The 15,971-nt window shown below is 44.5% G+C and overlaps 1 protein-coding gene across 1 annotated transcript; it reads right to left on the bottom strand.

Moving 5' to 3' along the window:
• Positions 1–5,253: 5,253 nt before the first annotated feature.
• f2r (coagulation factor II (thrombin) receptor) lies at positions 5,254–15,615 on the bottom strand (the record flags this gene model as incomplete). The annotated part of the gene is made up of 8 exons (XM_083776871.1): positions 15,512–15,615; positions 14,499–14,740; positions 12,740–12,979; positions 11,727–11,969; positions 11,212–11,332; positions 10,030–10,187; positions 7,017–7,106; positions 5,254–5,427 (listed from the first exon to the last, which is right to left on the bottom strand). Exons 1-8 carry the CDS (start codon positions 15,582–15,584, stop codon positions 5,254–5,256), a joined length of 1,341 nt encoding a protein of 446 aa, XP_083632997.1. The 5' UTR covers positions 15,585–15,615.
• Positions 15,616–15,971: the final 356 nt, after the last annotated feature.

Genomic DNA, 15,971 nt, shown 5'->3' with positions numbered 1-15,971 from the left:
ATTATCACACCAGTCTTTAAAGTTATTGATCTCACTGATATAACCCACCGGGTGTTCAACACCCCTCAACAGGCTGACTATTACAGTGTCATCAGAACATTTGAAGATGAAGTTGTTTGGCTGACTGCTTCTGCAGTCATTTGTGTAGGCAGTGAAAAGAAATGGTGAACTCACCCCCCCTTGTGGCACACCTGTGCTACACAATTTAGAGCTTGAGAGTACTGAGTTCACCTTTACCTGTTGAGATCTGTTTGTTAACATGGAGTGGAACCATCTAATGATGAATGAATTTACATTCATGTTATTTAGCTTTTGGACAAGTAACAGAGGGCTTACAGTATCAAAAGCAGAACTGAAGTCTGCAAAAAGGACACGAGCATACGCCTTTGGCTCCTCCAAGTGCTTGCTAATTAAATGGGTTATGCTGACTACAGCATCCTCCGTGCTGCGCCCAGCCCTGTAAGCGAATTGTAAAGGATCCATAAAGGAAGCCACCTGAGACTTAAGTGAGTTCACGATAATTATCTCAAAACATTTCATAACCCCACAAGTTAAAGCAATAGGTCTATAATCTTTCACAGAGGGACAAGATACTTTGGGAACAGGAATTAGTAGTGACTTTTTCCAGATATCAGGATCCATGTGTTTGTCTACAGACTGTTGGAAAATAGGGCACCATTTAAGCTCATGTAAGCTCTTCAGAGCACTTTAAAATAGGGGGGTTGCCAATTGCCAATCAGATTGATGTAAACTCCTCCCATTGATGTAATCATGCAATGACATCACAACCATATTAATTGTTCTTTATAAATAATTGTCCGATACACTAAACATCAGTTCACAGTGACTTGCAACGAGGTAGCCTGAGTTAGTCTGTAAGTTGTCAACACGAATTGATGGTGGAGCTGCTGTGAAATGTTTCACTGGACGATACATCTGGAAGGAGAACATAGGGAGGACCACGCTGCTGCTGTGGTGGTCGGACACCAGATCTACTGCTTTGAAGGAGACGGAAACCAGAGGAGACGAGATCACATTGAAGTACACGTCTTCAACACAGCGTCTTTATGCTGGAGGGAGTTGACCCCAGTCACCCCTGGAACAGGAGAACCTCACCTTGAGGTTCCCTCCAGACGCTACGGTCACACAGCTGTGCTGATTGGAGACACTGTCTACCTCTGGGGAGGGGGGACTAACCCAGGTTATAATTACGGCAATGACCTTTATGCCTTTGATGTCGACGCCCACACATGGTTCAAACCACAGGTTTCTGGGACCGTTCCAGAGGGCAGGAGCTACCACTCAGCCTGCGTCTTGGGGAAGGTCATGTTTATCCATGGGGGATGGGGGACCCAGACTGAACCCACTGACATCTACAAGTTGGACACCACTTCAATGATCTGGTCTTTAATCAACACCAGAGGAACTCCATCTCCTGCTTCAGACAGTCACTCTGCTACCATCATCGGGTCAAAGATGTTTGTATTTGGGGGCTGGAGGTTGGGTCAGTACTACAACACCATCAGAGTGTTTGACACAGAGACAAACCACTGGATGAACACACCTTCAACACATCCTTTTCCAGAAGGACGCTGGGAACATTCAGCCTTTACCTACAATGGAGAGCTGTACATATTTGGTGGCCGTAATAACAAAAAACAGTACTTCAATGATCTGTGGAGATTCAACCCAGAGACCTTCTCCTGGAAGAAGGTTGAGCCCAAGGGGAAACGCCCACATGGGATGACAAATATGTGCTGTTGCATGCTGGGAGATTGTGTCATCCTCTTCAGTCCTAGCCTCAAGACATTATGTAAGCTAGCAGTTATTCAGTATGGTCTGGAGCAGTCTGGACTAACACACAACATCAGGTGGGAACTGGCAGCCATGACTAGAAATGAAAAATGAGAAAATAAACATAGTCTAAAACTGGAAAAAAAAAACGTGTGCCCACTAAAATAAACAAAACTGTAAATAACATAAATACATGATACTTTCACAGAGATTTATCCAGTTCAGTTCCTGTCTCGGCTGGTTTGTTAACAGAAGCTATGTTTAGCTCTCTGCATAGCCACATACGTATTAACAGAAGCTATGTTTAGCTCGCTGCGTAGCCACATACGTATTAACAGAAGCTATGTTTAGCTCGCTGCGTAGCCACATACGTATTAACAGAAGCTATGTTTAGCTCGCTGCGAAGCCACATATTACGTACACGTGTGGTGAGAGCAGAAGAGTGAAACAACGGAGGGAATGTCAGCTTCTCCGCTAAGATCAGTCCTCCGACCGTTGATAGTCACGGAAGCATTTTGCTGTGCGTTCGCGGAAGTTTGTCAAACGGTCCATGCGTTGCTTTGTCATCGTCCTTCGAAAATGCAGTGGTAGTGGTGGACGAGGAAGTGGAACCATCCTTAACGTGGGAGTGGACGGGAGCTGTGTTTTTAAATGCTCTAACGTGGGTTTCTGACCCGTTTTGAGATTTTGAAGTTGATTATCTTTTTTTTAACGTTTTTTTCTTATTTTTTCTTGCTTTTCTGCCTTTATTGACAGTATCAAGTGAAGACAGACAGGAGAGAGACATGCATCAAAGGTTGTCATGAACGGGACTCGAACACGCGACACGCCAGGGCCTATATGTGGCACGATGCGCCTGGATGCAGCCAATAACATCACAGCGTGTGGAGACAGCAGCCAATACTATCACAGCGTGTGGAGACAGCAGCCAATAACATCACAGCGTGTGGAGACAGTAGCCAATAACATCACAGTGTGTGGAGACTGCAGCCAGTAACATCACAGCGTGTGGAGACAGTAGCCAATAACATCACAGCGTGTGGAGACAGTAGCCAATAACATCACAGCGTGTGGAGACAGTAGCCAATAACATCAAAGCGTGTGGAGACAGTAGCCAATAACATCACCGCGTGTGGGGTCAGAAGCCAATAACACCACAGCGTGTGAAGACAGTAGCCAATAACATCACATGGAAAAAGAAACAGTATTTTTGACGTGAATTCAGCTTGTTTGACGGTGACTTACTTCAGCCATGCGAGTGTTAAATGCTGTAACGTGTGAGAGGACTCTGTCTCCCTCTAGTGAACAGGAGCTGTAGTGTGACCATGTGAATTCCTGGTTCCTGGTATAAAACTCAAACGGTGAATCATCTGCGCCATCTAGCGTAAAAACTAAAAACTAAAAAGAAAAGGCAAAAGTAGTCTTTGACAGGGAATGAGTTAAAACTACAGTGTGTTACATTAAAATGCGTCCTCTCTCTACAGCGCGTTACATTAAAATGAGTCCTCTCTCTCTACAGTGTGTTACATTAAAATGAGTCCTCTCTCTACAGCGTGTTACATTAAAATGAGTCCACTCTCTACAGCGTGTTACATTAAAATGAGTCCTCTCTACAGTGTGTTACATTAAAATGAGTCCTCTCTCTACAGCGTGTTACATTAAAATAAGTCCTCTCTCTGCAGCGCGGACAGGAACCATGGAGCAGAAGGATATGGAGGTATTTAAGCAGCAGGTCGGATGTCTGAACTTCCCACAGAACTACCACCGTTCAGACGGGGACACAGGTCTGTACGCACACTCACACTCACACTCACACTCTCACACACACACACACACACACACACACACACACACACACACACACACACACACACACACACACACACACACACACACACACACACACACACACACACACACACACACACACACACACACACACACACACACACACACACACACACACACACACACACACACACACACACGTGATATAAAACACTGGTTCTCAACCCGGTGGGACAGGAGTCCAGCGCTAAAGGCCATAACTAAACATTGGCAAAGTTGTCAAATAATATAAGGAAGAGGCAAACATAGTGGAAAATAACAGATCTACAAGTTCACAGTTCAAATAAGCCAAAAACACACGGTGTATGTTGCAGAAGTAGCCACAAGATGGCGCCACTGCACCTCATTACCATAATGTAGGCCTATGTCAAACTTCCAGACACATGTGGCTTGAGCTGAGTGAATAGTTTAAAAAACATATTTAAAAAAATCATTGTTCGTGTGTTTGTGTGTGTTTCAGAGCTGTGTCCAGACATCGAGGAGACCAATGAATGAAGGAACGGACATACTGCACTACACCACACATTCTGACCTGAGATCAGATTCTAAACATGTCTTTATACATCCTGACAGTTTTCTGAAAAAGCTATGTTTCTATGTCAGTCAGTCGTTTTTCAAAAAAATAGCAGATCTACAAGCTCATAGCGCGCCACTCGGTGGCGCGCTATGAGCTTGTAGATCTGCATAGCATAGATCTGTATAGCATAATGCTAACACCAAAAGGTGTTAGCATGCACGCACATGGAACTGTAGGAGTCGTTACGGAGGCGATAAGATTTAGTTTGAGCCTCAGATAAATGTTGTTAAACTATAGACGGTCTAAAGACCAGGGGGTTGTGTTATAGGTAAGGCTTTAATTGGTATAAGAATCTTTAGTTTTCTAGTTAGGGGGTTTTACCCACCCTGAGGTCAAATACATATACTGTAACCTATTGTCTTCCTTCTATGCATATAATAAAAACAATAACAATAATAAAAAAACATATACCTTAATGTCCCACTCCACACCCCTGTCCCCCGCTGTGGACTGACGGGACAGATTACACATACACTGCATTTTTAATTCATTGCATTTTAATAACGCTTTACAACGGTTCATTCATTCATACGTTGGGAGGTGAAGGTTCATTCATTCATACATTGGGAGGTGAAGGTTCATTCATTCATACGTTGGGAGGTGAAGGTTCATTCATTCATACGTTGGGAGGTGAAGGTTCATTCATTCATACATTGGGAGGTGAAGGTTCATTCGTTCATACATTGGGAGGTGAAGGTTCATTCGTTCATACGTTGGGAGGTGAAGGTTCATTCATTCATACATTGGAGGTGAAGGTTCATTCGTTCATACATTGGGAGGTGAAGGTACATTCATTCATACATTGGGAGGTGAAGGTTCATGCATTCATACATTGGGAGGTGAAGGTTCATTCATTCATTCATACGTTGGGAGGTGAAGGTTCATTCATTCATACATTGGGAGGTGAAGCAGCGAACTTGAGACCCGGACTAGTGAAATTCTTTGATTTCTCTTCATGAAATTATACTGAAACTGAATTAAACTGAACGAAACGTTGGAATTTATTTTTTTAATTTTGCTGAGGTCTAAATGGTTTAAGCGACCATGAGCTTCCTGTAGTGGGCGTGGCTTCCCTCTGGCGGTGGGCTGTCCGTCATCTTGATGCTGGTTGTTCTGGTGCTGCCTGCCCGCGAGGAGGAGGAGGAGCTACTCCTGAAGCCCCGCCCCCTCAGCCCCGCCCCCCGGCGGCATCGCAGCAGGGCCGCCACCTGGGGGAGGAGTTCAGTTAGTTTAGGGGGAGGAGTTAAGTTAGTTCAGTGGGAGGAGTTTAGTTAGTTCAGGGGGAGGGGTTTAGTTAGTTCAGGGGGAGGAGTTCAGTTAGTTCAGTGGGAGGGGTTTAGTTAGTTCAGGGGGAGGAGTTTAGTTTGTTCAGGGGGAGGAGTTTAGTTTGTTCAGGGGGAGGAGTTTAGTTTGTTCAGGGGGAATTTAGTTTGTTCAGGGGGAGGAGTTTAGTTTGTTCAGGGGGAGGAGTTTAGTTTGTTCAGTGGGAGGAGTTTAGTTTGTTCAGTGGGAGGAGTTTAGTTTCTTCAGTGGGAGGAGTTTAGTTAGTTCAGTGGGAGGAGTTTAGTTTCTTCAGTGGGAGGAGTTTAGTTAGTTCAGTGGGAGGAGTTTAGTTAGTTTAGTGGGAGGAGTTTAGTTAGTTTAGTGGGAGGAGTTTAGTTAGTTTAGTGGGAGGAGTTTAGTTAGTTCAGTGGGAGGAGTTTAGTTTGTTCAGGGGGAGGAGTTTAGTTTGTTCAGGGGGAGGAGTTTAGTTTGTTCAGGGGGAGGAGTTTAGTTTGTTCAGGGGGAGGAGTTTAGTTTGTTCAGGGGGAGGAGTTTAGTTTGTTCAGGGGGAGGAGTTTAGTTAGTTCAGTGGGAGGAGTTTAGTTAGTTCAGGGGGAGGAGTTTAGTTAGTTCAGTGGGAGGAGTTTAGTTAGTTCAGTGGGAGGAGTTTAGTTACTTCAGGGGGAGGGGTTTAGTTTGTTCAGTGGGAGGAGTTTAGTTAGTTCAGGGGGAGGAGTTTAGTTAGTTCAAGGGGAGGGGTTTAGTTAGTTCAGTGGGAGGAGTTTAGTTAGTTCAGTGGGAGGAGTTTAGTTAGTTCAGTGGGAGGAGTTTAGTTACTTCAGGGGGAGGGGTTTAGTTACTTCAGGGGGAGGGGTTTAGTTTGTTCAGTGGGAGGAGTTTAGTTAGTTCAGGGGGAGGAGTTTAGTTAGTTCAAGGGGAGGGGTTTAGTTAGTTCAGTGGGAGGAGTTTAGTTAGTTCAGTGTGAGGAGTTTAGTTAGTTCAGTGGGAGGAGTTTAGTTAGTTCAGGGGGAGGAGTTTAGTTAGTTCAGGGGGAGGGGTTTAGTTAGTTCAGGGGGAGGGGTTTAGTTAGTTCAGTGGGAGGGGTTTAGTTAATTCAGTGGGAGGGGTTTAGTTAGTTCAGTGGGAGGGGTTTAGTTAGTTCAGTGGGAGGAGTTTAGTTAGTTCAGGGGGAGGAGGAAAACTAAGCTATAATGACTAAGACTAAATACACTGGCAAATTTCGTCAATAAATAAAAAAGGGACTAGTGGACAAGAGATCTAGTATAAGTCATTTCACTCTTGGTTGCATGCTGAAAATAGCCGATCTACAAGCTTGTAGATCGGCTATTTTCCGCAAGCATATAAGATCGGCCATTATACGACGGCATCCAAAGGCCCGCCAAAATACATTTTAGTCGACAGAAATGAACTGTAGATTTAGTCGACTAAAACTAGACTAACACCTAAGACACTCCAGGTGACTAAAAATGTGACAAAAACTAAAGCCCCAAAATCAACGCTGATCAACTCTCACCTGCCGCCGGCAGTGGGAGGAGCCATAGTAGTAGACCAGAGGGTCCACGCAGCAGCTGAGGCTGCCCGCGCACATGCTCAGTAGGTACGCCTGGAGAGGGGGGGGGGGGGGGGGGGGGGGGACGACACAGTAACTATCTGCTAGGGCTGCAACTAACGATTAATTTCATAATCGATTCATCGGCCGATTATTTAAACGATGAATCGATGAATCGGATTATGGCACCTTTTTGCAATTACTTAAAAAAATTAGCTTCAAATTATTTTAGGCATGTTGTAACTAACAATAAAGACAATAAAAATGAATACTCATTCAAAATTAATATTTTACCCCCTTTTTTATCCAATTTGATTTCATTGCCATTCCTACTTGTAATGATACTGTAATCTGTAATGTTGACCGTGTATAGCTGACTGTCTCTTTCCATTTCTATCTCTGGGACCCCAATTTTTATTTTTTAATTTCTATGGTAAAATCAATTGTGAGTCCATTTGGTTCCATTTTTGCACTCTCTGTTACAGACCCTTTAGGGTCCACTTGGTTTACTTCCTAACTATCTATAATGTAGCTGGAACTCCCACTATGAGAACCACTGTCCTACACAGTCTGTTTGGACACGCACGCACGCACACAGTCAGTCAGTCAGTCAGTCACACACACACACACACACACACACACACACACACACACACACACACACACACACACACACACACACACACACACACACACACACAGTGCACACAAGTTACAACAAGTAGCATGCTAGCTGATAGGGGAAACCGTTCTTATAGCAGCCATATTGGCATGTTCTCTAGGGTCTATGCTCTAGTATCACATATTGCTAAAGTTAAACAGCACTGAATAAATCATTAAGCAAAAACGTTCACTTCACGGAGATTTTTGCCCTGTGCCCACTTCAATGCGCTGCTGTGATTACACAGGTGGAACAAATGAGGAGCTAACGATCGTTAGCAAGCTACACTGCTATAGTGCTCGTCATAGACAGCCTGCAAGCTCACAGATTCAGACATTGTGGAGCATTTTTTGTCATAAGACAAACAAATATGGACAGTGGCCGTGCTCACAAATGCCATGTTTTGGGACCTGTTTGGGGCATTTTGCAAGCAGATCATCGCAGCCACAGAGCTGACGCTCTCCCTCTCTGTGTGTGTGTGTGTGGGGGGGAGACTGAAGTTAGTTGGGAGAGAGAGGTGTAGATGCGGACCGGGCGCTCTGGTCACGTTCAAGACAATATTGTGGGTGCGTTTGGAAATGCACACCGGGAGCGCACTCGCCTATTAGTTTGCATTGCACAGTGCGCTCAGTGCGCTATTTCCGAACGCGCCCTGTGTTGTGTTTATACCGACCCGTTGCATATTGTTCGTTCAGCCTAGTGCCGTTACGGAACGGTAAAAAGAAAGCAGCTTTACGTTACATTTTAATGTTGGAAAACACCCGCGATAATAATCGATAAGATAATTCGTTGGCAACGAATTTAATTATCGATTTTTATCGATTTAATCGATTCGTTGTTGCAGCCTTACTATCTGCACATGCTCAGTAGGTACGCCTGGAGGGTGGGGGGGGGGAGGGGAGGGACAGTAACTATCTGCACATGCTCAGTAGGTATACGCCAGTAAAGTCTCTACAAGTGGCCAAAAAAATAGCAACTAAAAATACACGGTGAAGGAGCTTTCTGCTTAAAAAAATAACGGGGCGTTTTTTGCCGGTTGGCCACCAGCCCATTGGGAACGATGTAAGTTGGAAACCTAGTATGCAATAGAGAGGGTATATGCGCATGACATCATCATCATCATCATACCCGGAAGTAATGCGGGAACGCCCACTGAGTGGCAAAAAAACTACTTCCTGGCCTCGACAGCCCGTCTGGGCTGTCGAGGCCAGGAAGTAGTGAAATGTAAATCAGACAGGACTTTTCTGATTGGATGTCTATCCAATCAGAAAAGTCCTGTCTGATTTACATTTCACTGTGTGAAAAGAGGGATTAATTATGGGCACTAGATTGGCCCGTAAATCTCAAGTTTAGCAGCATATACAGTAATATACAGTAATATACAGTACTATACAGTAATATACGGTAATATACAGTAATATACGATAATATACGGGGGTGATGGTACAACTCGGGAGTTTACCGGAGTTTGTTGGTAAATTTACTGGGTGTTTCCTGGAATATACTCAACCATATTCCATACTTTTTTGCACAGTGTTATAATCGATATTAAACTACATTAAACTCACTCACTTTGCCAGAGGCTCGTTAGCTCCACTGGTTAAAGCCTGACCAGAGCCTTTTGTGGTGTTTCTGGACAACCGTGTGTCTGACCGACACAGGGCCGGGAACTGCCCTCCCTGTGGGGGGTGTGGAACCCGTGTGTCCAATTTGAAGTCGGTGTGGTAAATGGTAAATGGTGCATTTATATATAGCGCCTTTATCCACTTTACATAGATTGTGCATTACATTCACCCCATTCACAAACACATTCATACACCGATGGCGACGGAAGCCATGCAAGGTACCAACCAGCACATCGGGAGCAATGTGGGGTTCAGTGTCTTTGCTCAAGGACACTTCGACATGTGGACAGGAGGAGGAGGAGCCGGGATTCGAACTGCCGACCCATATGGATCATTGAACGACCGACCCGCTCTACCTCCTGAGCCACAGTCGCCCCACAGTCGGGGCAAACGGTTATCGAGTTAAAGTGGATTACAGACACACGCGCGCGCGCGCACGCGCACGCGCACACACACACACACACACACACACACACACACACACAAACAGACGTGATGCATTTATAGTAGAATGTTACTCTGTGTTTTTTCTTGTTTTAATGCTAATGTTTTGTTCTGTTTTTGCTCTGTAAAGCACTTCACTCTGTAAAGCACTTCACTCTGTAAAGCACTTCACTCTGTAAAGCACTTCACGCTGCATTTATTTAGTCATGAAAGGTGCTATATGTAAATATGCCAGGGTTTTTCTTACCTGGTAGGAGGAGTCGGTGGCGCCCCCGCGTGCCAGCCGGAGGTAGTGCACCATGAGGAGGACGTTGGTGGGCGTGAAGCACGCCACGAACACCAGCAGCACCGCGGCGGCCGTCAGCACGGCACGCCGCTTCCTGGAGCGCTGCACCACGTCGGCCGCTGCGATTGGTCCATTGAACAACATTATTGACAGGGAGTTAATATTGTGACACGTCCACACACAAGACACATGTGTCCATCATTTTACACTGGGCTGTATGCAGTGTTGTTTTCGTCGACTAAAACTAAGACGAAAAATGTTCGTCGACTACCTTTTCCACTGAAGAAAACTAAATGGAAACTAAATTAAAACTGTGCTATGGTGACTAAAACTAAGACTAAATATACTGACAATTTCGCCAACAAATAAAAACTAGACTAAAATGTTAGGAAGGGACTAGTGGACGAGAGATCCAGTATAAGTCATTTTACACTTGGTTGCATGCTGAAAATAGCAGATCGGCTATTTTCAGCAAGTGTAAAATAAGTCATTATGACGGCAACAAGGCCTGCAAAAATACATTTTAGTCGACTAAATCAACTGTAGATTTAGTCGACTAAAATCTTATGACATTTAGTCGACTAAAACTAGACTAACACTAAGACATTTCCAGGTGACTAAAATGTGACTAAAACTAAATGAAGTTTCAGTCCAAAGACTATGACTAAACTAAAATCGAAATTTGCTGCCAAAAACAACACTGTTGTAGATGTGTGTAAAATCTTGTAGATGTGTAAAATCAGTCATTATGACGGCATCAAGGCTCGCCAAAATACATTTTAGTCGACTAAATCAACTGTAGATTTAGAAGACTAAAACCGTATGATATTTAGTCGACTAAAACTAGACCAAACTAAAACTATATTCAAGAGACTATGGGCTGTATTTTGCATGTCTTAAGTACCAGGTCTTATTCCCTAACTTGAGTAAACTAAAGACCTGGAGGCGTGATCAATGCCATTTTGGCTATTCTGAGTGGCCAAAGAGCATTGATCACGCCTCCAGGTCTTTAGTTTACTCAAGTTATAGGGAATAAGACCTGGTACTTAAGACACGCAAAATACAGCCCTGTGACTAAAACCAATATCACAATTTGCTGTCAAAATCAACACTATGGCTGAACGGGAGGAGGAGGAGTCTCACCGGCCAGCGTCTGCACGATGCGTACGTAGCACACGGTGGTGACGGCCAGCGGCACGAAGAAGAACAGCGAGGAGTAGACGGGGAAGAAGTAGAGATAGAACGACCTCAGAGTGACCACGTCCTACAGAGAGAGAGAGAGAGAGAGAGAGAGAGACAGAGAGAGAATATGTTCACGCTGTAGTCTATAGTCCTACAGAGAGAGATACATGTTCTTACTGTAGTACAATTTACAATTTAGGCATTTAGCAGACGCTCTTAATCTAGAGCGAGTTACATTAAGCAAGAACAAAAAAGTGTATCAGATGTGTCTGAGACATCGAAACGTTGCTTTTTTACCCGATACTAAAATAAGGGCTTAAACTGTGTGAGTTTCTCCTTTCCTCCAGCACTAATCTAATCTCCACCCAACACAACAGTGGTCCCGTCCTATAGCGCCCTCTGCAGGCCAAAGGTTCCACAGCATCGTGGTGCCGAACAGACGTGGTCTATAATTTGCGATCGGCGACATTTCGCACCTGGACGTCGTGGCAGGTGGTGATGTCCGGGCTCGCCAGGCGGAACGTCTGATTGGAGAGGAGCAGCGGGACCACGCCCCCCAGGGACAGCAGCCACGCGGCTGCGCAGACGGCAGCGGCTGCGCCGGGGGTCCTCCGCGACAGCGAGGCCATGGGGTGGACCACGGCCAGGTAGCGGTCTGCCGCGATGCTGCTCATCAGCAGCACGGAGCAGTACATGTTAGCATAGAACGATGCTGTGACCTGGAGGAGAACACTGTGTTAATATGTTAGCATGCTAACATGCTAACATAATGGAGCAGTACATGTTAGCATAGAACGATGCCGTCACCTGGAGGAGAACACTGTGTTAATGTGTTAGCATGCTAACATGTGTTAGCATGCTAACATAATGGAGCAGTACATGTTAGCATAGAACGATGCCGTCACCTGGAGGAGAATACTGTGCGTTAATATGTTAGCATGCTAACATGTGTTAGCATGCTAACATAATGGAGCAGTACATGTTAGCATAGAATTATGCTGTGACCTGGAGGAGAACACTGTTAATATGTTAGCATGCTAACATAATGGAGCAGTACATGTTAGCATAGAACGATGCCGTCACCTGGAGGAGAACACTGTGTTAATATGTTAGCATGCTAACATGTGTTAGCATGCTAACCTGTGTTAGCATGCTAACATACTGGTGCTGTACATGTTAGCATAGAACGATGCCGTGACCTGGAGGAGAACACTGTGTTAATATGTTAGCATGCTAACATGTGTTAGCATGCTAACATGATGGAGCAGTACATGTTAGCATAGAACGATGCCGTGACCTGGAGGAGAACACTGTGTTAATATGTTAGCATGCTAACATGATGGAGCAGTACATGTTAGCATAGAACGATGCTGTGACCTGGAGGAGAACACTGTTAATATGTTAGCATGCTAACATAATGGAGCAGTTTAGTTTTTTTTTACATAATAGGAAGTTAACTAGTAACGATGACTAGAAGTGACCGCCCTACCACGCGACACAGGGCGTCGCCGTACACCCAGTGGTTCCCGTGGAAGCGGTAGGCGATCTTGAAGGGGAGGAGCATGGCGAACAGCAGGTCGGCCAGCGCCAGGTTGAGCATGTAGACCGCGGCCGGCGTCCTCGGCCCGATCCTCCGCGCGAACATCACGACCGCCAGCACGTTGAGGGGAACGCTGAGCGAGAACACCAGCGTGTACACCGTGGGCACCAAGATGGCCGCCACGCGGCCCTGTGGAGGCACAGGCATGCATGTTATTACACCAAGATGGCCACCAGGGGGCTCTGTGGAGTCACAGGTATACATGTTATTACACATCCAAGATGGCGGCCACGCAGCCCTGTGGACGGACACATATATTATTACACTAAAGATGGCCATCAGGGGGCAGTGTGGAGGCACATGAATACATGTTATTATACCAAGATGGCCGCCAGACGACCATCTTGGTGTAATAATAACGTGTAGCTCCACAGGGTGGTGTAATAATAACGTGTAGCTCCACAGGGTGGTGTAATAACGTTTAGCTCCACAGGGTGGTGTAATAATAACGTGTATCTCCACAGGGTGGTGTAATAATAACGTGTATCTCCACAGGGTGGTGTAATAATAACGTGTAGCTCCACAGGGTGGTGTAATAATAACGTGTATCTCCACAGGGTGGTGTAATAATAACGTGTAGCTCCACAGGGTGGTGTAGTAATAACGTGTAGCTCCACAGGGTGGTATAATAATAACGTGTAGCTCCACAGGGTGGTATAATAATAACGTGTAGCTCCACAGGGTGGTATAATAATAACGTGTAGCTCCACAGGGTGGTATAATAATAACGTGTAGTTCCACAGGGTGGTGTAATAACGTGTAGCTCCACAGGGTGGTGTAATAACGTGTAGCTCCACAGGGTGGTGTAATAATGTGTAGCTCCACAGGGTGGTGTAATAATAACGTTTAGCTCCACAGGGTGGTGTAATAACGTGTAGCTCCACAGGGTGGTGTAATAACGTGTAGCTCCACAGGGTGGTGTAATAACGTGTAGCTCCACAGGGTGGTGTAATAATAATGTGTAGCTCCACAGGATGGTGTAATAATAACGTGTAGCTCCACAGGGTGGTGTAATAATAACGTGTAGCTCCACAGGGTGGTGTAATAATAACGTGTAGCTCCACAGGGTCTCGTCATTGGCCGTGTGGAGCTCAGAGGTTTATGATGAAAAACAACGTCATTGGCAGGCAATGATTGGTGAAGGCAGACAAAGGCTAATAAAGTATTCAATCAGTCACAGTGTTGTTTTTGGCAGCAAATTTCTATTTTAGTTTTAGTCATTTTGTCTCCTGAATAGTTTTCACTTAGTCTTAGTCACATTTTAGTCACCTGGAATGTTCTAGTGTTTAGTCTAGTTTTAGTCGACTAAATGTCATAAGATTTTAGTCGACTAAATCTACAGGCGATTTAGTCGACTAAAATGTATTTTTGCGGGCCTTGTTGCCGTCATAATGACTTATTTTACACTTGCAACCAAGTGTAAAATGACTTATACTGGATCTCTTGTCCACTAGTCCCTTCCTGACATTTTAGTCTAGTTTTTATTTGTCGACGAAATTGCCAGTGTATTTAGTCTTAGTTTTAGTCACCATAGCATAGTTTTAATTTAGTTTCCATTTAGTTTTCTTCAGTGGAAAAAGGTAGTCGACGGACATTTTTCGTCTTAGTTTTAGTCGACGAAAACAACACTGGTCAGTCAGTATCCTACCTGGAGGAAGCTTCTAGTCCGCTCAGAGACCACCAGGAGCCTCTTGGCATTGGCGGGGGAGGGGCGGCGATGGGGCTCCTCCTCCTCCTCCACGTCAGAGGAACCGGACCCCTCCCCCCGGTGGTCCACAGACCCCTCCCCCCGGTGGGACCCCTCCCCTCCCAACACGTCCTGGTAGTCGATGGGCTCATCGGTCACCAGGACGAAATGACCCGAGAAGGTCCGCAGGAAGGGCTCCGAGCCTGCAGGGAGCGATGGTGAGCATCAACAATGACTTAACACACTACACACTACAGAGACTACAGTGGTACCCTAAACCTTTCAGCTCCAGAGACCCAGAAGAGATTAAACGTTTGGAACGGGACCCAAACTAGTGAAAATAGCAGATCTACACAAGCTCAGGAAAATGGGATCTTTACTCGAGTCGTGAGTTGTGACCATATACTGTAAAAAATATGGACAAAGCGTTCCCCGGGTCTAACATGAACGTAAAATGAAGCCTACAATTCCTTGAATTGTAAGTCGCCATCTTTCTAGATCCGTTTGGGCCCAGCTGGTCATTGGCTGGCCCAGACAACGAGACAACTTACAGTAGCTCATTTAATTAAGCACATTTTCCAAAACATGTACAGATATAATTCCAGAGTTTCTTTGTCTTATGAAAGCAAAGCAACAACGTCCGATTTAATGAAAGGGCATAAATGCATGAAACTACTACGCAGCAGTTTTATTTAAAATTAATGTGCACAACGTCAAGCTGGTGGAGCTGTTGCCCCCGCGACCCAACTACGGATAAGCGGTTGAAGATGGATGGAACGTCAAGCATAGACAACGTTAGTTCCTTATTGTTTTCATTATTTCTGTCAGTTATCTTTGAAGGCAGATCGGTTATTTTCGGCCAATGTTCCCTTCAGAATTGGCATGTGGTTCTAGTGGTTCAACAGTCTAAATGTTTCAGAGCCACTCCCTCAACGATATGCAGATTATGACAAATAAAATGATGATCAACTTACCATTTTGGGAGATTAACGCCGAACTGTGGATATAAAACAATGCTAACAATGCTAACGATGGGTAGCAGTCCATCTTCAGTTCCTTCCTTCCTTTTTTAATGAACGGGTTTTTTATTGTTAACGAAAAGAAAAAAAAAACGGAATTTAATAAAAAAAAACTAGAATTAAAGAAACAAACGACTGAATCCGTATGGTGTGTTTTTAACAAAACAAACTAAATGGAACTGAAATGAGACAAAACATGACATTTTAGTTATTTTGTCAATTTATAAATATGCTGTTTTTGTTATTATGAAAACTATAATCTATTTATTTCGGTCCGTGACATCACTTTGTTTACGATCTGAGAAATAACCGAAAACATAAGAAAAACCTATAAAACCTAAAACACAAGAAATGATAACTATTATATAAACTAAAACTATTAGCAATAAAAAAATAAAAAATAGTCATAAAAAGT

The sequence above is a fragment of the Protomyctophum parallelum genome (assembly GCF_964188405.1).
Source record: "Protomyctophum parallelum genome assembly, chromosome: 11".
NCBI lineage: Eukaryota > Metazoa > Chordata > Actinopteri > Myctophiformes > Myctophidae > Protomyctophum > Protomyctophum parallelum.
Note: the sequence above shows the minus strand (reverse complement) of the source record. Positions and strands in the feature narration are given on the sequence as shown.